The sequence below is a fragment of the Carettochelys insculpta genome, chromosome 2 (genome assembly GCF_033958435.1).
Source record: "Carettochelys insculpta isolate YL-2023 chromosome 2, ASM3395843v1, whole genome shotgun sequence".
NCBI lineage: Eukaryota > Metazoa > Chordata > Testudines > Carettochelyidae > Carettochelys > Carettochelys insculpta.
The window spans coordinates 277152189-277175435 of NC_134138.1; the positions used below are offsets into that span (position 1 = coordinate 277152189).

The 23247-nt window shown below is 47.7% G+C and overlaps 1 protein-coding gene across 1 annotated transcript in view; it reads right to left on the reverse strand.

The window, feature by feature from the left end:
* TMIE (transmembrane inner ear) overlaps window positions 1-23247 on the reverse strand; it is a 45061-nt gene that overhangs the window by 3988 nt on the left and 17826 nt on the right. The window contains exon 3 of the mRNA XM_074985528.1: window positions 7535-7684. Coding sequence (XP_074841629.1) covers window positions 7535-7684 — 150 coding nt within the window. The remainder of the gene's footprint in view (window positions 1-7534; window positions 7685-23247) is intronic.

Below are 23247 nucleotides of genomic sequence, written 5' to 3' on the forward strand. Positions count from 1 at the left end.
TTGACAAAGGTGCGGAGTAGACACGTCTGTCGACAGAGACTTCCTGTTGCTGGGCGGCCCTCTTTGCAGAGCTGCCGTTCCACTTTCTGGCACCAGAGGGCAGTGCAGCCTGGCAGTTCTCTGTCGACAGAGCAAGTTGTGTGTGGATGCAATCAGCTGACAGGTTCTGTCGAGATTTCTCCATGGACAGTAACTTTTGTCGACAGATGCTTCTAGTGTAGACATAGCCTAAGAATCCAACAACAGTGTTCCCTCTCACCTTTTTCATCTATGTGTGGATTTTTAATTCCCGGGGCAGACCACATTTTTTTACCTGCACCAAGGCCTGTGTGAATGTGCACCACCATTAGAAAGTATCGGAGGGGTAGCCGTGTTAGTCTAGATCTGTAACAGCAACGAAGGGTCCTGTGACACCTTATAAACTAACAGAAAAGTTTTGAGCTGAGCTTTCGTGAGCACAGACTCACTTCATCAGATGCAGCATGTGACGAAGTGAGCCTGTGCTCACGAAAGCTCACGCTCAAAACTGTTCTGTAAGGTGCCACAGGAGCCTTTGCTGTTGGCACCATTAGAAAGAAAATAGATCTGTGAGATTTGCTAATCTGCTGGACAGCATTTGAATCTCTCCCACAAGGGTGCAACTTACCTCTTGCTTGAGCCCTGGAGGGAGAGGGTGCTCTGGAGGGAGAGGGTACCACGGAAAAAGCAGGGATGGGGAAAGGCAGGGTGAGCCAGGGGAGCTCTAGCCAGGAAAGCCCCAGGCTGCAGGGCCTGAGAGAAGGCCTGAGGGTATTAGCACTACAGGGAGGCAGCTAAGGCAGCAGGTCCAACTCTCTGCCAAAGATGAGTGGCCATTTCAGATGGGAGTTTGCTCCTGAGGTATGGGGCGAGATGACGACTAGTAGTGGGTCACTGAGGCAAGGTGGATATAGGGGATTTAGGTAGGGTGACCATATTTCCCTGTCCCAAACATGGGATACAGAGATATGGTGGGAAAGGGTGGCTCTTCCAACCCCCGGGGAGCCGGGAAGAAGGCAGCAGCTGCCGGCGATCCCCCGCAGCCCCAGGGAAGCAGCAGCCCCCAGCGCTCCCTGAGGTTCGGAGGAGAAGGCCCAATACGGGACAATTGGTCCCTTTTAAAAAATAAGTCGAGATGCCTTTTTGGCATCCCAAATACGGGACCATCCTGCCCAATATGGGACAGATGGTCACCGTAAATTTGGGGCTTCCTGGAAGGGGAGAACCCCAGCATGTGAGGCACTGTAGTGGGACAGTAGCCTGAGGGAAGGGGTCTGTGGTCAGGCAGGGACATGGGTCGGATATAAGGTGGAGAGCAAACTCCAACAGTGGGGAGACACCGGCCAGAAGGGGGAGCTCTGGAGGCTGGATGAGCTGCCTCCCAGGTGACCAGCATGTGTCCCAGCAGTGAGTCCTGCCCAGGTACACTTTGAATGGGACCAGGATTTGGACCCAAGATGACAATCAAGGCACATTCCCCCACAGAATTGTCCAGTGTGGGACAGTGTCTCCAGGGAAGCAGCAGAACCCCTATGGTTTGGTCTGTTTTACAGCTGAACTGGGTTTCTCTTGAGGGAGGCACATCCTTTCCAGAAGACTGGACTTACTTACTGTGCCTGCAGGAGAACCTATACTAAGCTGAGCATGGACTGATGCCTCAAGAGCAGCTCAGCTGGTTCTGTCCATCGCAGCCTGAAGAACAAGACGTGCCCTTCACAGGTGTTACTGGCTAGGACCAAATAATCCGTGAGCTGAGCCAAGGACAGCTGGCTGGAAACCTTTTTTATCAAAACCTTTTTTCACTGAAAAATGGCTGTTAATAAAATCATTTCAGCTGGGCCACCATTTCATCCCTAGCCCCTCCCTCCTACCAACAAAGGGTTTCAAGAACGCCCACATTTTAGGAAGAGAATTTTTTTGTTTTGGCTTGAAAACAACTTTTGAAATTTAACTCACTGGTTTTTTTCCCTTGAAAATTTCTTTAAGCAAGTTAAAAGATCAAAATCTGAACAAAATGTTTGTGTTTTATTAGATCAAAACATTTCAAGTGATATGCAATGAACACTTCAGAAACTGGTTTCGCAGGAAAGGTCACTTTCGGTTTGTTCCCTCTTGCAATAGAATTACTGTTTTGTACTAGGAAGAGTAAGATTTAAATCACAGAATTTCCCGTGGCACGAGTTATCTGGTTTCAGCTCAGCCATAATGATGATTACCCTGCATCCCTTCTCCCCTTCAAACTAATGATAACAATTTCACATTCATATCATTGCCCTATGTCCTTAGTGTTCTAACTAGGAATCTACATAGAGGTGATTTAACTATACCTATGCATACATCTTGCCTAATTTGTGCCACGGCTTGTCAAATATGATCCTGGCACCTCTAGGCTTGGCAGTTCATAGCCCAGGCATCTCTGGGCTTGCTTCACCTGTGATCAATGTTAAACCATTACTGCTTGGCATCTCTTCATTACAAACTAAGTACTGTCCAGACATACATTAAACATCTACGTCCTCAGCTGATGTAAATCAGCACAGCCCCATTGACTTCAATGTGGGTTAATGCAACCAACACAGGCTGCAGATTTGTCACGCGGTATCCAGGGAGGTCTTTGATTAACGCTTTGTGTGCACCAGTTTGCTGGAGTCTTCCATGTTAACTACAATATAGAGAAAGTGTAGGCGTGGCAAACCGATGTCTTATGCTTCTCATAGGCTCAGATTCTGAGACTTACTTATCTCCATTATACCAACAGGGAGGCAGCGTGGTTTGTTGGAAAAGGCACTGGACTAGGATTGAGACCTGGCTAATATTCGTGACTCTGTCACTGACCTGCCGTGTGACCTTGGGCATGTCACTTGACCTCTCTGGGGCTGTTTAGACTTTAAGCTCTCTGAGGCAAGAACTGTTTTTTATTACATGTTTGTGCCATCCATAGCACAATGTGGTTGTGATCTTAGCTGAAGAATCTAGATGATCCTGTAATAAAATAGGCAACTGTTCAACAGGAGAAAAAATTCCACAGTCTGGCCCTTAAGTATTAGATGTGTCAACCCTTTATTAATTCTGGCACAGGGTTTAATAATGAATTGTTTTCTTCCAAAGAAAATGGCACTGTTTTTTCTCCTCTGGATTTTTGAGCAAAACATTTGACATTTTGAATTTCTATTTCAAATTATGAAACAACATTCCACCAAGGATCAAATTTCACATTTCTATGGAGGGAAGAAATACAACACTTTGCCAAACTGCAAAATGGTGACAAAGCTCTGCCAGAAACAATCTTCTTAACCCATCCCTGCCTCTGACAATTCCAAATGTCAGCTAGAGGCCTCTGTTCCCAAAACATTTATTCTGGGGCTATATTCCTGCCCAATAGTTTACGCATGGCCAATCTGTAGAATTGGTTCTGAGTAAGTAACCGGATTCCCAGCAGGTTTAACTTTCCGTATCTCCTCCACTGACTTTGGGAGCTACACCAATCTGTACCACCTAAGTACCTGGCTTGTTTTGATTAAATTTCTCGCCAATGTAGTCACCACAAGTGACATTGGTCATGGAAGATTGTGATCTATACATAGCTGCTGTAATGTGTCTACAAATTATTCAAAGGGAGCCGAAGAACAGAGTGAAAATAATGCAGCCTCTTTCTTGTGATGGGAAGGAAATTCTGACACCTGGTAGGAAATGTCAAGAAACACAGATCACCTCCTTGGTCATGATTGTTACAGGACCCAATTAGCATTCCTTCTAATTTTTAACATCCATAAGTGGAATACAGTCTTTTATGTGCACCACCAATAGAAACACAGGCTGCCAGCTGTGGGCACTGTGGGCTCTGCTAATTAGCTGGGTGGCACCTGAATCCCTCCTGGGGGGCCACCCAAGAGCTCAGTTTAGAGGGAACACTGATCTCAATCTAGCTGCTAGGCAAGCCCCTGGAAGGTGGATCAGGCCCTTAGAACCTACACTTGTATCCCCAATCAGAGCAAGGGCCAAACCCTGCTTTGCGTTGCTAACATGACTCAAGGAAGATGACACATGGCAATGTCTCACAATCCCACAATGTATGGACAATCTCATGCCGCCCCTCGTGTGCATCCAGAAGAGACATTGCCTCATGTTGTACAGTCAAGAATTCATCAGAGAACCAATGATCAGCTGGGCCAATCCTTTATGAGAGTAACAGTGAGACAGAGAGGATCATAACAACAAGCAATAACAGTTAATGGTATTTAATGATCGTAATAAGATTGGCACTTAGCATGTAAGTAGTGCTTTCCAGCCTCAGCACACTTAATGATGGTTCATTAATTTAAAATAACTATTTTGTCTTTTGCCTATTCACAGGAATAAAAGCACCATCAAACCACAGGCCAGAAGATCATTGTTGAGCAAATTGATATGGCTCTTTGGACTTCAGTGGGGCCATGCTAATATACCCAGTTAAGGATTTGTTCCTATATATTTGGAGGCTAAATTTTGCACTCTTAAGTCATTTTTGATCCCGATTAACCCCATAAGACTTCAGAGGTGCATAAATTTGTTCGGGACCTCTGCATGGGGGCAAATGTTACCCTTTTAGGGACAGGTCCCCAACTGGTGTAAATCAGCATTAATCCAGGGCAGTGAGTGGTGCAAATCCCCTGCCTTACACTTTGGTAGACAAAAGTACACCATCCTTGAAGTTAGTGGAGTTACACCAGTTTACACAGCAAAGGCTCTGAGCCAGAAGGTGAAACTGACCAGCCCAGGTATTCAGTTATTGGGAAAAGAAACAGGTGGGCCTGATTTCTCCCGACCCTGCAGCACGTGCCACTGACTGTACAAAACAGGAACTTGTCTTTTTGCTGTGCTTTTGCACAAAGGGATCCTGATCTGTGTTTGGGTGCTGCAGCAATGCAAATCAGTAACACTTGATACTTAATGGATGAAGAAATCATGTACACATGGGCAGATGAAGTGTAAAACCCTGCTGAAGAAGAATGTTACATTTTCCTAGCTCAGCTCTAAACCAGGGGTCAGCAACCTTTCCGAAGCGGAGCGCAGAAATTTGACCTTTTGACCTGTGTGTAAGGTCTAAGTGCCGGTGATACTTTTTAAAGCCACTAATAGGCCTACATACAACAGCTTCATTAGGAAACAAATGAAGATGCAGAGCTTTACCAGTTAGGTGATGATTGGTAGCAGTAGTTGGTCTTTTGTTAATCCACAGGCGGCCTGCTTGAGCAAGCTCCCAGCTGCAAAAGGGAGGAGGGGAGGGGCTGAGCTCCTGCTTCGCAAGTGGATGAAAATCGGCTCACGTGCCACTTTCGGCACCTGTGCCAGGGGTTGCTGACCCCTGCTCTAAAGCACCATTGCTCACATGTGGACACACCTTAGCCTGTCCTTTGAAATATGATTTCCTATTTCCATGACTAGCCCAATTCTGCTGTCCTTTACGCCCAGCCCCACTGGGCCAAAGGCAGTCCTTGATTTTACTGTGCTTACTCTGAGGTTGGATTCAGTCTATTGACTTCCAGAAGATAACTGGGTACAGGACATACCCCAGGGTCTGCCTGACTTCATGCTCCTGCTTATGGCCACAGCCTATTACAGCACTTAAGAATGTGATCAATCTAATTAAGCGAGGTCTTGAGATAAATTGGTATAACTTCTGCATGCAGTGGGGCTATACCAGTTTATACAAGTTGAATCACTCTAATCCGGAACTCTTTGGTCCAGCAGTATCCATAATCTGGCATGATTTTACTTAGCCAGGTGGCCACTTATTTGTGGCCAAGTTTCCCACAGTCCCATAAAGTTTGTTTATAGCCATCAGTCCTGGTTCTCAGTGTTCTGTGCAGTCACTTAGCTGTAACTTACCCCTAAATGTCTTCTAAGAACCCATAAGCGGAGGAAGCGTTCATAATGTGCTAGACAATACTGCCCTTTGGGGATCCAGCAAATTCTCTTGTTTGGTACCAGTTAGGTCCCCAGGATGCCGGATGAGAGAGGTTCAACCTGCACCAGCTGAATATCTGACCCGTAATTTAAATCGCAATACATATGAATGCTAGTTTGCACTGGCTTCTCTGGATTTTGGATCAGACCCATGTGCTTAAAGTTAGCTGTGTTCTTAGTGCTATTACTGGGGCCTGAATTCCTTCAGTTTCTCTCTCCATTTCACCCACATAACCTGGATTGGGTTCCTGTGAGGCCTAGAGTCTCAGGCATATTTAGGCTCCTAACTCCTGCTGACGTCAGTGGAAGTGAGGCAGTTTAATACGACTGAAAATCTGGGCTTGAGACAAGGAAGTTCTCTGGAGCTGAGCAGCCACCTGCCAGGCTTACAGAGCACCATTAAAAAGAAACCTCTTAGGAAGAAGACAGAGTGAAGGTGAAACATAGGAAAGAACAATGAGTTCTGAAGTCCACATCTCCTCTGGGAAGCCAGGGAGGGGAGACTCCAAAGAGACAGACAGACATTCCCTCTAGTTTCCTTGCAGGATCATTTCATCTTCTTCCTTCACCACAGGCAGAGAGTGGAGAGGTCTGGACTGGACATGAGCAGAGAGAGAGGAGAGGCTTTCAGCAGAGCCTAGAGGATAGAATTGGGAGAGGCGAGTGACAGGAAAGGAAGCCATGACAGGATCCCAGTGACAGAGGCAGTCTGGGCTGGCCGGGCGGTTAAGGGACAGCCGAATGTTAATCAAGTGGACGGAGGGAATAATTTAGTTTTCATTTCAGAGGCTGAACCCTGCCCCCCCCTCACAAGTTCATCTGGGGTCTAAAGGAATGTTTTGCTTGAGCCCAAATGAACTTATTTCCAGTTTTGCTTTTTGTTTTGCATCCTTCTTGTTTATTTCTCCCTCTTTTTTAAATAAAAAAGCAAAATTTCCAAACAAAGTGTCAGTGCAAAAGGAAAAACTGAAACATTTGTTACTGAAGTGGCAGAAACAAGCCATTACTTTTTTTTTTCCCAAAAACCATTTTTTGGTTTTTTTTTCACTTTTTTCCGATTTTTTCAATTTTTTTTCAATGTTCAGAAATGTTCTTCTGCTTTTTTTGGAAGAGGGCGGGGTGGCGGCCTGTTTGGAAAATTCAACCTGAATTCTCCAACTGTTTTAGTGTCCTGAAAAATGCATTTTTCCCAGCGAATCTTCTATTTGCTGAGGTGCTTTTTGCCCCACTCTTGTTAACAACTCATTTGCTCCCTCAGGATCTGGCCTTTGAAATGGAAGAGCCGTGTGACCCGGGGCTCAGCTAGTTTAAACAGTTGACATTAGTAGAGCTGTGCCCATGGACACCAGCTGAGGATCTGGCCCTTGTATCTCAAAGCTCATGCTTTCAGCCACAAAAGTCACACGATACAAAGAGTGCACACAAAGCCGAGGAGCACGGGGCCAGAACTTTCATTGGTGCAAATTGCCATTGAACTCCCTGGAGCAACGCAGATTTGTGCCCCGTGGAGAATTCTACCCTTGGTGCATGCACAAAGAACTCCCGAGAGAGGAAACGGGTGTGGGCCTACCTCCAGGGATCTCTGTCAGCTCGCTCAGGGGTGGGACCGTCTCCAGCTTGTCTGCGTATGTCTTGGCTGCCTGCCGCTGTGCGTACCGTGCTTCAATCTCTTTCTTTGTCCGCGGAATCCGGCACTTGAAGATACAGCACAGGGTTATAACTGAGGGAGGGGAGAGAGCTGGTCTGAGTTAAGTTTGCTAGCACAAGTGAAGGGTTGGCCAGATTGTTGCCAGCCGATTAGTAGGAGAATGCCAAGCCCTGTAGAGCTATGACTTGGGCCCCATTGACTTCACTAGAACTGGCTGTTGAGGCTCTCTGTCTCCCCTTCATCACCCCAAAATGTCAGCTGATGACCACAGTCAACTCATGTTCTCCTCCTGGGCTCTGCGGTAGCTAAGCTAGGAGCAGCCCCTTACACAGCTGGGAAACGTGGGAGATCAAGGGACTTGCCCATCAACTACATCGGGAGTTTGCTGCAGAGGCCTAAAACTGAACTCAAGTCTCCTGAGTCCCAGCCTGTGGCTCTCACCATCTTCCCATACACCTGCACATCCACTAATCTGATATGGGCCAGTGATATATGGAGATACACATCTCATAGAGCTGGAACGGACCTCAGGAGGTTGTCAAGTCCAACCCCCTGCCTTCGTGGCAGGACCAAGCACCACCCATTTGCCCCAGATCCCTGACTAGCCCACTCAAGGATTGAGCTCACAACCTGGGATTTGGCAAACCACAGAGCTCTCCTTACCCCAAATTTCCAATGCTCATCTGCTATGGGCATTAGACAGTCTCTGTGCTAAAGGCCGAGTGGACAAACATTTAAAATCAGGCATAGTCACACAGCATCTGTAAGTGATCATTTTAACTTCCCTGGACATTTAATAATGCATTTAGAAGTAGCCATCCTTCTACCAAAGAATTGTACCACAAGCAGACAGAGGGAGACCTGAATTGGAATTCATTTGCAAATTTAGTACCTCTAACCTCAGCCTGACCAGAGATCTAGACAGCCCTGTGCTTGTCTCTGACAGCATCCAGAATTAGCAGCTTTAAAGGGAGATGAAAGAAACGCCAAAGTGGAAAATGATAAACTATCACGGCCAGAGGGACAGTTTCCTGCTACCCAGCATTCCGGTAAGCTAAGCACTTGGGCCTCTGCCTGGGAGAGATTCAAGTGCTGCCCACGTGATTAGCAGAGCGCCGACAGCTGCCTACATGTGTTTCTATGTGTGGTGCACATCCATGCTTCGCTTGTTGCACACAACAAAATTTATGCCTCACAGGGACTGAAAAAAAAATTAGAGGGAACGCTGCTCCCACCCTCCAGTTAGTTCATACCCAGGCACAACTTTTGAGCTTCTTTTCCCCATGGAACTCCAGCCATTCGCTGTGCCCAAATAGCCAATCCGTGTCTGTCCCCTGCTCTGCTCCTGACTTCAGTGGCATCTTGTGGCAGTGAGTTCCGTGGGCTGACTGTGTATCACAGCATCCCTTTTGCTCCACTTTCAACTGCTCTGCCGTCCTTTTGAAATGCACAACCCCCTGTATTATGAGAGACAGTAGGCAGCCGCTGATCTACCTTTCTGAGCACTGGACGATCAGGACCAATGGACGTGCAGTAACAGAGTTAGAAGTTACCCTTCTCTACAACAGAATTTTATCACCAGATTACAAAGGGAGACATCTGACTTGGAATTTGTTTACAAATTTGACCCTATTAACCTAGGCTTGAACAAAGACCTTGCTGGCTATCCCATTACAACTGCCTATTTGCAGTTCTATATCACCTGCCATAAACAAGACCCATCAGTCGTGTCTACACTTGGCCAAAATTTCGAAAGGGCCATGCTAATGGCCAAACTGGAGAATACTAATGAGGTGCTGAAATGAATATTCAGCACCTCATTGGCATGCTGCCGACTGCGGCACTTCGAAACTGCCACGTTTCGATTGCACGTGGGTCGTCTACACAGGGCCCTTTTCAACAGGAATAAGGAGATTTCGATATTTGTGGGGTCCTTTCAAAAAGTGTCCCCTGTAGATGAGCCAAGCACAAGTGAAACATGGCACTTTTGAAGTGCTGTGGCTGGCAGCTTGCTAATGAGGTGCTGAATATTCATTTCAGCACCTCATTAGTATTCTCTGATTTGGCCATTAGCACGGCCCTTTCGAAATTTTGGCCAAGTGTAGATGTGGCCATCCAGTTTAATTTTCTTGATTACTTGGTCCTACTAATGACAGGTAACATCCTTTTCCTTCCTTCTCTTTTTTTTCCTGGTACATACATCCTGGATTCTATCATTTCCCCCATCTGATGACGTGTGTTTTACCCTCAAAAGTTCATGACCTAATGAATTTGTTAGGCTCCCTGGTGCCACAGAACCCCTTGTTGTTTCTGAAGTTACAGACTAATACCGTTACCCCTCTGGGATTAAGCACCAATGGAGTTACATTGCTAGGAGTTCACAGTCAGACCATGGGAAGAGCAAGGAGAGAGAAGCCATTCCCTTCTCCATTACTGCCTGGTGTTTCTCATTCACTATGGGTGAAATTTATCCCCATGCACAGGATCAGCAAAGTAGCTGGGCATCACATAGGTCCCACTTATACCTTCAGAGAAGGACTCCTGTGGTGCATGAGCCTTTTGCAAAGGTGAATTTCACTCCCTGGGAAAGAATTTGTGCTACACCAGGCTGGGCTCTCGTAAGTAGGGAGGACACGCTGACAAAAGGCAAAGGGTTCCCGAAAGACACCCCTTTATCACACAGAAGCCGTGTCTACACGTGCACGCTACTTCGAAGTAGCGGCACTAACTTCGAAATAGCGCCCGTCACGGCTACATGTGTTGGGCGCTATTTTGATGTTAACATCGACGTTAAGCGGCGAGACGTCGAAGCCGCTAACCCCATGAGGGGATAGGAATAGCGCCCTACTTCGACGTTCAACGTCGAAGTAGGGACCGTGTAGTCATTGTGCGTCCCGCAACTTCGAAATAGCGGGGTCCTCCATGGCGGCCATCAGCTGAGGGGTTGAGAGACGCTCTCTCTCCAGCCCCTGCGGGGCTCTATGGTCACCGTGGGCAGCAGCCCTTAGCCCAGGGCTTCTGGCTGCTGCTGCTGCAGCTGGGGATCCATGCTGCATGCACAGGGTCTGCAACCAGTTGTCGGCTCTGTGGATCTTGTGTTGTTTAGTGCAACTGTGTCTGGGAGGGGCCCTTTAAGGGAGCGGCTTGCTGTTGAGTCCGCCCTGTGACCCTGTCTGCAGCTGTGCCTGGCACCCTTATTTCAATGTGTGCTACTGTGGCGTGTAGACGTTCCCTTGCAGCGCCTATTTCGATGTGGTGCTGCCCAACGTCGATGTTGAACATCGACGTTGCCAGCCCTGGAGGACGTGTAGACGTTATTCATCGAAATAGCCTATTTAAGCTATAACGAAATAAGCTATTTCGATGTAGCGTTCACGTGTAGACGTAGCCAGAGTGAGGGCATGTGATCATTTTCAGTGCTTTCCTTGCTCTCTGTGCTGGGCAGCCAGTGGAACAAAATGACTGCTCCTCCTTCCAGAGTGTGTTGCAGAAACGATCCCTGGCTTTAAACAATTCACGGAAGAGAAAGCATCGCTAAGGGTGGCTGGAGGGCAGGAGAAATCTGAAGCAAAGGTTAATTGTGGGTAACATTAGGGACTGTAAAACATTTGGCTGGCATTGATCTCTAAGTGGGGCAGTCCTCAAGATGCTTTTAGCCTTTTCCTTTTGCGCTGTCAAGTATTGACATTAGGAAACTGAACTTTGCCTGGGCTGTGTCTTTGTAGCTTTATTGCTACCATGATGTTGCTGTCTGGTGGGCCCATACGTGACCACACTCACATCTGTAATACACTGGTCAGTGTAGGATGTGCAGTTCATTGCATGCCTGATCTCCAGGTTCTGCTGCAGCTCCCCGGAGCCAATCCAAAACCCTTTGTAGTCACTGACAAGGATCTCATTAGCACAGGGCTGTTTAGCCCAGGACAGAGGGACTAGGGAAACCCATGAGTGTTACAAACACTTTTGAGCATCTGGGCTGTAGTTCGGCTATAAAGGATTCACTCACAAATGGTGGTTTATAAATGAACCCCTAGGATATACCTAACATTTTTCAGCCAGAGATCTCAAATTGCTTTTTCAAGGAGGTCAGTATCATTACTCCATTTTACACAGGGGGAAACTGAGGCATGGGCCCTTGCATAAAGTCACAGAGAGAGGAACAAAAGCCAAGTGCTCTGTAGCTCACCTCAGTGCATGGGCCACTAGATCACACTGATCGACCCCCCCGGATGGCTGTATCGTCATATCACAGTTCTAAGCCTGCAGATCACTGCACATATGACACTGCAAAATATTTTGGACCCATTTTGCCAATCAGAGCAGAAGAAATAGCCCCTTGCAGGTGGCTGCAGCAAGGCATGACTTACGGCTGCTCTACATTATCCTAGGGCTGAACTACTCCAGCCCAGCTCCAGGAGGGTGTGTGTGTTTGGGAAGGTAATAAAAAGTCCCCCAACCCAAGCTTTGCTGAGTGCCCGTCACAGATGAGGACTGAGTCCTGTGATGTCACCACATGCTGGTGGTATATATGACATTTTATTATTAGCTGTAAAATGAGAAATAGGCAAGTGAAGACAATCAGGTGAACAAAAGCACTGAAAGAAGGTGGTTCCATATTTCCGCCTTGCCTTCCTTCTTTTATTTGGACTCTGTGTGGGATCAGTTTTCTGTCTTAATAAGAGTGGAAGCATGAGCGGCTTATTAGGAGCGGGCTGGGGCACTTCAGGACAATTTGTGCTCTTGCTAGTATTTATCTTATGGTTTTCCCACCTCAGGTAAGCCTGAGCTAATTGCATTTCCTGAGGATCTGGCTGTTCACCATCACACAAGAAATCAAAGCAACCCCACCTGGGACTCTGTGCCTGACCAACTTAATGTCAGTGTGCTCTAGAAAGCGTCCAGCCTTTTTCATTGCGAAGATCAGCAGGAAATGTAAGCTATTAGTTACACAGTCCTCTGACTGGATAGGAAAAGCTATCAATTTCCCATGGGCCTGATAAGCCTCTCACAAGGCAAGTTTGATTCTCAATTGTTCTTTAACTTTTGTTGTATTTCTTCCTACAACTATGCAGTCACATAACGGGACTTTAAGGCACAGAAACGAACCCCATGGCAGGGTGGTAGCTCTTGGGGCCCTTACTTGTAGGCATTGTGGGAAAGGTAGTTACCTCAGAGGACCTATGAAAAGAGGTCACATGACCACCTTTGGTACGATATAAGGAATAGCTTCAGCTTATCTGACGGGAAGAGGAGGGCTAAGAAAGACCCTGCCTGGGTGACAAGTATCAGAGACAGCAACGAAGGGTCCTGTGGCACCTTATATACTAACAGAAAAGTTTTGAGCATGAGCTTTCGTGAACACAGACTCACTTCATCAGATGCTGGTCCAGATCTCGTATGGCCAGTGACTGATGGGTGACGCCTTGTAAACCAGTGTGCTCAACCTTTCCCATGCTCTTAAAATCCCATGGCTCACTGGTGCCGGGACAACTGTTTTTCTGCACATAAAAGACTGGGCCACAAACAGGGCATTTGCCTGGGTCCCCATGCCACAGAGGCTCCCATCAAGCTACAGGCCTCAATTTCAGCCCAAGTGGGAGAGCTCAAGATGGGTAATTGTCCAGGAGAGATTCTGATGCCATTCAGCTGATTAGCAGAGCACCCACAGCCAGCAGCCTGTGTTTCTCCTGGCAGTGCACATCCGCACAATTCTCAGTGCACATAAAATTTATTCCACCTACGAATGGAAAAAAATAGAGGGAATATTGCTCATGGCTCTGGACTTCAGCCCTATGTGGTGGGGTTTCAGCTTTCTGCCCAGTGCTCCGGAGTGTCTAATACTGGCCCGGCTTAGCAGCCCCCCTCAAAACCTGCTTTGAGACCTAGACTCCCTGGCTGAGAGTCACTGTTGTAAACAACAAACATTCCTCCTTCTCTGTACTGTATAAACCTCAGCCTCATCTGTGCTACAGCATGCTGCTGGCTTCTTTGTTGGTTGGGTTCTGAACACCACCCCATCCAGTCCTCCGACGAACGGAGCTGAATGCAGCCACCTCTTCTGGGGTGCCAGGGGAAAAAAAAAAAGCCCAGGGCTCTTTTAAATTAAATATCAGCTCTGAACCTCTGATCCTGCCTTTGATGTTTCCTTTCGATGCTCAGCTCGCCAACCATCACAGCACTAAATCACTTTTCACTGTTGGAAGGCTGGAAATGAGAACTGTAATTTTTACAACACAGAAACAAGCTACTTTTTCTCCCTTTATTACATATGGATTTAAACATAGGCCCTGGAAAGCATGTCTTACAACAAAGGTGCAAAAATGACTTCCTTTATTGCCGCCTGGAAGATCGGGACATGCAAGTTAATGGACTTCTCACACGCTATTTGCAGCTTCCTGAATCTTAAAATTGTTTTGTCATTTCTAACAAGACAAAAACTTCAAAGGGGAAGGATTGATGGTCAGGTAGGTCTACCAATTGTGGGAGGACCTGAATATGACTCCACAAAAATAATGAGCAGCTGAAAGAGTGGAAACTGATATTTAAATTAAGATGGGATTTTTTTTTTCTCCTGAAAGCTAGTACAAACAGGAATTAATTTGGGGGATGTTATGCAGGACAGAGAAGATGGTCACTGCAGCCCTTCTGCCTTTATAAGCTATGAAATTCACGGCCAACAAACTAGCTGCCCACTCTCTGTGGGGAAAAGCTCCCAGTCAAAATCTCTGAAGTTGCCCCATCCTCCTCCAAGCCTCTTCTCAAACTTCCCTCATCTACAGGGCAGCTGGAAAATGCAGTGTGTGGTAGTTAGTTGAGAAGGGCACGCACATAAATCAGAGAATCAGAGAACCCTAGGGCTGGAAGGGACCTCAGGAGGTCATCTAGTCCAGCCCCCTGCTTCAAGCAGGATCAACCCCCACTAAGTCATCCCAGCCAGGGCCTTGTCAAGTCGGGACTTAAAAACCTCTTGGGATGGAGATTCCACCACCTCTGTAGGCAACACACTCCAGTGCTTCACCACCCTCCTTTACCCCCCTCTCCACAACCTGCACCTTGTTGGGCTCATCCTCCTCGTATCATGTCTCCTGGCCTGTAAACACTTCTGGGGCATTTACTCTGCAGAGCAGGGCTAGGGAAGCTTTTTGGGGTCACAGGTCACTGAGCCATGGAAAAATCAGTCAGGGGCCACACAAGTGAGAAGAACCCCGCCCAAAGAACGCCATCCATGACATAGCCTGCAAAAGACATAGACTGCAAAACAAACAAAGAGCGAGCCAGCATTCCCCCTTGTACAGCAACCCCAGATCCTCGAGTAGATTTTATGGGCCTCCCTAGGCTCTGGGATGGGGATCAGAGTGGGTGGGGGCTGACAGGAAGCTGGCTTGGCATGCGGGGGTGAGGGGGGGCATGCAGAAATGGGCTGGGGGCCTGGGAGGGTACTAGGGTTCAGGAGCAGGCTGGGGGTGGGCAATCTGGCTGAGATGGGGTGCATGAGTGGGCTGGGGATGGGGATCTGGGTGGGAGAGGAGTGTAGGAGCAGGCTGTGGGGTTGTGGTGAGAAGAGGTGTGTGGGAGACGCCTGAGGGTGGAGGTGCAGGGATGGGCTGAAGCGCTGGGTCTGGGCTGATTACCTGGTGTAGCTCCCCGACAGCTCCCAGGCACCTCCTCTCGCTGCTCTGATTGGCTGAAATGGTAGCCAATCAGAGCGGAAGAGGAAAAGACTCTCCTAGTAGCGCTCTGCTGGCGTTCCCCCCCAATCAGGGGCCAGGGAGCAGTGGCAGCACATGGAGTCGTTTCTTCCCCTGACCCAGGGGTGCCCGCTGGCCAGATACAAACCACGGGCCAAGGATTCCCCACCCCAGCTGTACAGCATGCGACGGACAGACCTCTAACAGTTCATTATCATCATCATCATCACCATCATCATCAATAACCGTGGGCTCAGCGCCCATTGGTGTCTGGTGCCTCTGTCACTATTTCCTTCCCTCTTACTCTGTCCAGTGCGGAGTGGCTTAGTTTCTGTAGACTAGCTCCGCACCAATCTACTACATCATCCATCCATTCTCTGTGGGGTCTGCCTCTCCTATTCGAACCATCCATTACGCCGAATACCAGGGTCTTGATTTTTCATTCGTCGTTCATTCTGCAAATATGTCCAAATAGTTGTAGCTTCTGTTTTATACCTTCTGCAGCAGGTTCGCTTTCGGCTGCATCTTCCTATATAATTCCTCATCGGTGACCTTCTGCAGTTTCAGGAGGATGAGAAATAGCATAATGGCCCACTTAAGATTTCACTTGGGAATCTCTGTTTCCTTCACTGTGGATGCTTGGACAGACTATGTCTCAACACTGAGCCTCTCTAGGAAGGTTCACAAGAACTCCGGGGACTGGCCAGCTGGACTCCCTGCCCCGCACCAGCCACCCCATGGCTACGTCTACACGTGCACCCAACTTCGAAATAGCTTATTTCGATGTTGCGACATCGAAATAGGCTATTTCGATGAATAACGTCTACACGTCCTCCAGGGCTGGCAACGTCGATGTTCAACTTTGACGTTGCTCAGCCCAACATCGAAATAGGCACAGCGAGGGAACGTCTACACGCCAAAGTAGCACACATCGAAATAAGGGAGCCAGGCACAGCTGCAGACAGGGTCACAGGGCGGACTCAACAGCAAGTCGCTCCCTTAAAGAGCCCCTCCCAGACACACTTTCATTAAACAGTGCAAGATACACAGAGCCAACAACTAGTTGCAGACCCTGTATATGCAGCACGGACCCCCAGCTGCAGCAGCAGCAGCCAGAAGCCCTGGGCTAAGGGCTGCTGCCCACGGTGACCACAGAGCCCCGCAAGGGCTGGAGAGAGAGTATCTCTCAACCCCCCAGCTGATGGCCGCCATGGAGGACCCCGCTATTTCGATGTTGCGGGACGCGGATCGTCTACACGTCCCTACTTCGATGTTGAACGTCGAAGTAGGGCGCTATTCCCATCCCCTCATGGGGTTAGCGACTTCGACGTCTCGCCGCCTAACGTCGATTTCAACTTCGAAATAGCGCCCGACGCGTGTAGACGTGACGGGCGCTATTTCGAAGTTAGTGCCGCTACTTCGAAGTAGCGTGCACGTGTAGACGCAGCTCATGAATCCACAGTGATTTTTCAGCATGGGCAGAAAGCTCTCCTCAGCTCCACTGTTCTCAGTCCCTTGTGGTTCTGCAGCCTGCACATGGCTGAAATAGCATCATCTCCCATCCCAAGGTCCACATGCCATCGCAACAGCAAAGGATGATGGGATTTGGTTCACTGGGGGGGACATTTTTTGCCAGCCTTCTTGTGGGCCCGAGAAACAATGTGTGCACGTATGGGGAGGGGCAGCCAGGGGGACAGATTCTGCTTGGCGGTAACACTCGCGGGTTGTGCAAAGGTTAGCGAGGCTGAGTTGCAGGGCTACAGGGGCCTGTTTGAGGGTGGCATGTGGGAAGAGCGTACCTGGTGTCCTGCCCCCCTCTAAAATGCCAGCTAGGGGCAGAGCCGGAAGGGAAGAGGTGATCCCAGAGACTTTCCTCCTCTGGTTCCCACACTGCTGCCTTTCAGTACCGTCCCATCCCAGGCAGGCAGCATGGCCAGCAGCTGGCTGGGAGAGGACAGCACTCTGCCTCACCCTGGTAACGTGCTATGGGGAGAGTGCAGAAGCCCTGCGGTGGGGGGTGGAAACAAATCACCTGGGGGGTGGGGTGTAAACAGGTGTGGCCTCACTACTACAGCACCTCCTGCTGCTTACCCCAGGGATTAGCTGTTCAGCCCCTGGAGCACCCTCTTCTGGCCAGCGTCTCACCTGCTGTGACCTGCTTGTTCTCCCCTGTCTAAGTCAGCAACCACATTCCCCCCACTCAGGCTACTGCCCTGGTGCAGTGCCCCATAGCCCCTCCCCCTGGGGGTCCTCCCCTCCCAGGGAACACCACACCCCCCATACCCCCCTTGCCTCAGAGACCCACTACCAGTCACCATCTAGCCCCTTCCTTAGGGGCAAACTACCATCTGAAATGGCCACACACCATTGGCAAGGGGGTGGACCTGCTGTTTCCTACTGCCCTAGCTGCCTCCCTGCAGTCCTTGTATCCTTAGGCCTTGCCCCGGGCCCTGCTGCCTGCAAGTGGGACAACACCACAGCTCTGCCGGCCTTTCCCCAGCCCTACTCAGTCTTAGGAAGCTGCTATAGCTTCCCTGGCAGCCAGCGTCCCACATGCTCCACTGCTGGAACAAGAGTCTCCTCTCAAGGAGCCCTCTATTCATAAAGCCCCAGCTGGGCCCTAATTTGCTGCAGCCCTAATTGGCAGTTAATTGCCTCAGCTGCTGGTTCTTTCAGCCTCAGCCCTGCCCCAGGGCTGAGGTTAACTCTTCTCCTGGAGCAGGGTAACCAGGCTGCACAGGGCTGAGCTCTGAGGGGTGGAAAGTTCTGTAGGGTAGGCAGGGCCATAGGCAAGTTGCTGCTCAGGGATAAGTGAGGGCGGAGGCAGTAGCAGGGTAGGAACAAAAAAGGCCCTGCCTGGTTCCCTACACTGATCCTGTAGCTCTCGGCTGGCGCGCACCATCAGCCCAGCACCCATTGGTAGCCAAGTCCCACCTGCTGGTTGAGCGCTAGCTTCTAGCGCCCCCTGCTGGAGAGAGGAAGCTCCTACACTGATGGTGATGGCTGCACTCTATAGCTGTGTCTACACGTGCACGCTACTTCGAAGTAGCGGCACGAACTTCGAAATAGCGCCCGTCACGGCTACACGTGTTGGGCGCTATTTCGATGTTAACATCGACGTTAGGCGGCGAGACGTCGAAGCCGCTAACCCCATGAGGGGATGGGAATAGCGCCCTACTTCGACGTTCAACGTCGAAGTAGGGACCGTGTAGTCGTTGCGCATCCCGCAACATCGAAATTGTGGGGTCCTCCATGGCGGCCATCAGCTGGGGGGTTGAGAGACGCTGTCTCTCCAGCCCATGCAGGGCTCTATGGTCACCGTGTGCAGCAGCCCTTAGCCCAGGGCTTCTGGCTGCTGCTGCTGCAGCGGGGGATTCATGCTGCATGCACAGGGTCTGCAACTCGTTGTCGGCTCTGTGTATCTTGTGCTGTTTAGTGCAAGTGTGTCTGGGAGGGGCCCTTTAAGGGAGCGACTTGCTGTTGAGTCCGCCCTGTGACCCTGTCTGCAGCTGTGCCTGGCACCCTTATTTCGATGTGTGCTACTGTGGCGTGTAGACGTTCCCTCGCTGCGCCTATTTCGATGTGGTGCTGCGCAACGTCGATGTTGAACATCGACGTTGCCAGCTCTGGAGGATGTGTAGACGTTATTCATCGAAATAGGCTACTTCGAAGTAGGCTTCACGTGTAGACGTAGCCTATATTCTGCTGGGCAGGGGTCGGCCACCAAAAGAGCAAGAAGAGCCACTTTTTTTCTAATTCAGTAAAAAACTCAATAATTCAAGAGCCGCAGTGCATGGGAATATGAGACGGTCCTTAATACATAACTTCAAGCCCTACTTTGTGTAACCCCTGTTTTAAGAATGCAGCGCACACAAAGATTTGTAATGAGATACAGCAGGGTCTCGACCTTTGTGAGGGTTCCGTGTTGAGGAGCCTCGCAAATGTTGAATTTTGCAAATATGGCAGCCGCTCCCACCTGGCGCCCCAGCGAGGCAGTGGCTGCTGGTGCTCCTCACGCTGGGGCCCTAGGGAAGCAGCGGCTGCCAATGTTCCCTACCCTGGGGCCCTGGGAAGCTGCAGCTCCAGGCACTCCTGCTTGGGACCCCGGGGAAGCGGCCACTCGCGAATAATTGATTTTACAAACCTTAAGGTCACGAATGTTGAGACCCAACTGTGCATATTTACTGTAGGATGTTCACAAACTTTTTATATATTCTATTTCCTCACACTTTGTGGCTGTGTGTACACTTGCATTAGTCTTTCGAAAGAGGCATGCAAATGAGGTAAATCAAATGCAAAAGAGGTAAAAAATTCCAAATCTGACACCTCATTTTCATATTCTTATTTCAAAATAGCCTGTTTCGAAAGAAGAAAACCAGCGTAGACACTGCTGTATGGGTACATCTACACTTGCATTCCTCTTTCAAAAGAGGCACACAAATGAGGTAAATCAAATGCAAATGAGGCATAAATCTGCATATTTGGCACCTCATTTGCATATTTTAATTTTGAAAGAATTTCTTTTGAAATAATAAAGCCAGAGTAGACACTGCTCTTTCAAAAGTAAATCCCATCTTCGAAAGAATCCTTCTTCCCATTAAATAAAGGGAAAATGGATTCTTTTGAAGATGAGTTTACTTTTGAAAGAGCAGCATCTACACTGGCATTCTTCTTTCGAAAGAAGAGCTTTCGAAATTAGAATATGCAAATGAGGTACCAAAATGCAAATTAGGGCTTAATTGTATTTTCAATTTACCTCATTTGCATACCTCTTTCGAAAGAGAAACGCAAGTGTAGATGCACCCTATATGTGTGTTTGTACCACTGTCTTCCTGACTTTCACTACCAAATCTTCTCTCTCTCTGGATGATACTAGTGGGAGTTATCCAACGATTTGAGAACACATTGTTTGCTGTTTAGATATGAATTGTTCACTTTTGGGCTTTTAGCTGTTCATAGTTTATCGAAAATAATCAGGAGGGATTTTTCTTTTTTTTAACTTTGCAATTATAGTGTCGGTAGCCACAAAAAAGTCTTTAAAGAGCTACAGGTTTCAGACATCTGCTTTAGAGGACTATGCTTATGAATATGATAGAACTGGAAAATGTTTTATTCAAAATACTTCCTGCAACATATCATTAGAAAAGTTATAATCAGCTGAGTGTGCATATTCCATTTCTGTGGGTGTGTTATTTTTATATCTGAAGTTAGGAATGTGAAGAGTAAACATGTATTACCAGTGGCGCTATGCTAAGTGAGAGCCATTAATGGTACTTCTGGAACTTGATGACGCTTTAGCAAGAAACAATTACATATTTTTCCTATAAGACAGCTCCTAGGAGGGGCTGAGAGTCCCCTCAAGAACAGTGTTTGGGTCATTTGGTATGGGTGTCCAGCTTCAATTTCAACAAGAAGACCTGTGGCACCTTAAAAACTAACAGATATTTTGGAGCAAAAGTTTTCGTGGGCAAAGACCCTCTTGAAAGAGGAATGCAAATGAGGGAAATTGAAAATGAAAATGAGGCACTGATTTACATATCTTCTGCTTCATTTGCATAATCTCTTTTCAGAAGACATTCGTTTGAAAGAAAGAAAGCAGTGTAGATGGGGCTCTTTCAAAAATAAACCCCATATTCAGAAGAACCCTTTTTCCTATTTTGTTTTAGAAACAACAGCAGATCTTTTATAAAAAAAAGAATCCAATCAATTTAAAAATGACCCCACACTTAGCGAGTAAGAATGGTTAAATACCTTCATTGTTAAAAATTTATACCTGTAAAATTTCCTATCCGAATTTGTCAGGCTCCAAATTCCACCCGTTGGATAATTAGATCTTTGTCCACCAGATAGAAAAGCCCTATTTGTTCCACATGTAAGTACTTATAGACTGTGATAAAGCCCACCCTTAAATTATCGGGCACTATTGTCGTCTTATCCTTTCAGCTGCAGCCGGCTTACTCCAGATTTACTAGTAAGTGAAAAGATTGCATGTGAATGAAGATTCCCTGCTCCACAGCACTGGTTATAACTGGTTATAATTTAGTATCTAGCATATCAACGAAAACCAAGCAGTTCCCTTAATTAACTAGAAATGACCTAAATACTCATCAGGGTTCCTCCTCCAAGCTATAGACAATTAATGGAGCATTTAATTAACGCTTAGCAAAGTAATTTTTGTTGCACCAAGTCTATTAAAGAAGTCATTCCATTGCTAATACTGCTGTCAATTAATGCAAATTTATTTAAGCAAGCTAATGGCAGTGATCTTATTTGAAGAGCTTGCTGAAACACCTGGGTGCCTTGTTCACTGCATTCACACAAAGATGTGTACACTCCCAGGGGCTGTCCACCCCAATGCCACAGCATGGGAGCACCTCACAATAGTTCATAAGGGAGAGACTGGTTTTTACAGAGGGAAAAAGGTAGAAACTGAGTTTTCTAAAAATCCCAAGAGGCTCTTTTATGATTGAAAGAAACCTCAGGAGGCCATCCAGGCCCAGCCCCTGCTCAAAGCAGGACCAACCCTAATTAAATTGTTCCAGCCAGCACTTTATCACGTCTGGCCTTAAAAACCATTAAGGATGGAGATTGCACCTCCAGCCTAAGTAAGCCATTCCACTACTTCAGCACCCTCCTAGTGAAATCACTTTTCCTAAAATCCAATCTAGACCTTCCCCACTGCAACTTGAGACCATTGCTTCTAGTTTAGTTGTCTGTCACTCCTGAGAACAGCCTCTCTCTATCCTCTTTGGAACCCCCTTACAGGTAATTGAAGGCTGGTATCAAATGCCCCCTCACTCTTCTCTTCTGCAGACTAAATAAGCCCACATCCTTCAGCTTTTCCTTGTAGGTCATATGCTCCAGCCACCTAATCATTTTCATTGTCCTCTGCTGGACTCTCTCCAATTTGTCCACATTGTCTCTGTAGTGAAGGGTCCATAACTGGATGCAATACTCTCATCAGCGCCAAATAGGAAGGAATAATCACTTCCCTATATCCGCTCAAAATGCCCCTACTAAAGCATCTCGTTATGTCCAAAGCCAGCTTGGCAACAAGGCCACACTGTTGACTTATATCCAGCTTCTTGTCCACTGTGATCTCCAGGTCCTTTACTGCAGAACTGCAGCTTGGCCAGTAGGTCCCCATCCTGCAGCATTGTTTGGGATTCTTTCATCTTAAGTGCGGGACTCTGCACTTGTCGTTGTTAAACTTCATCAGATTTCTTTTGACTCAATCCTCCAATTTATCTCGGTCACTCTGGACCCTAGCCCTACCCTCCAACGTATCTACCTCTCCCTTAGCTGATTGTCCTCCATGAACTTGCAGAGGTTCAATCTGTCTGGTTTTCCAGATGATTAATGAAGACATTGAATAAAATTGCCCCCAGGACCAATCCCTGGAGTACTCCGCTTGATATCAAACACCAACTGGCCACTAAGCCATTCATCACAACCTGTGGTGCCCAATGATCGGTCCAGCTTTCTATGTGCCTTACAGTCCATTTACCCAAGCCATACTCTAACTCACTGGCAAGAATATTGTGGGAGACCATATGAAATACTTTTCTGAAGTTCACATATATCACATCCACCACTTTCCCCATACCCGCAGAGCCAGTTATCTCATCAGAGAAGGTAATTATGTTGTTCAGGCATGACTTGTCCTTGGTGAATCCATGTTAACTGTTCCGATCATCTTTGTCTCCTCCAAATATTTCAAATTGGATTCTTTGATAACCTGCTCTTTATTTTTAACTGGCACTGAGGTGAGGCTAACTGGTCTGTAGCTCCCCTGAAATCTCCTTCTTCCCCTTTCTATATGATGACACTACATTTTCCTTTTTGGAAGTCATGCACGAAGAAGGACAGAGTAGGGAGCTGGCCACTGCTCTTCTACAACCCATTGGAGTGCCCAGGCATCTGGGCTCTCATTTCTCATCCTGGAGA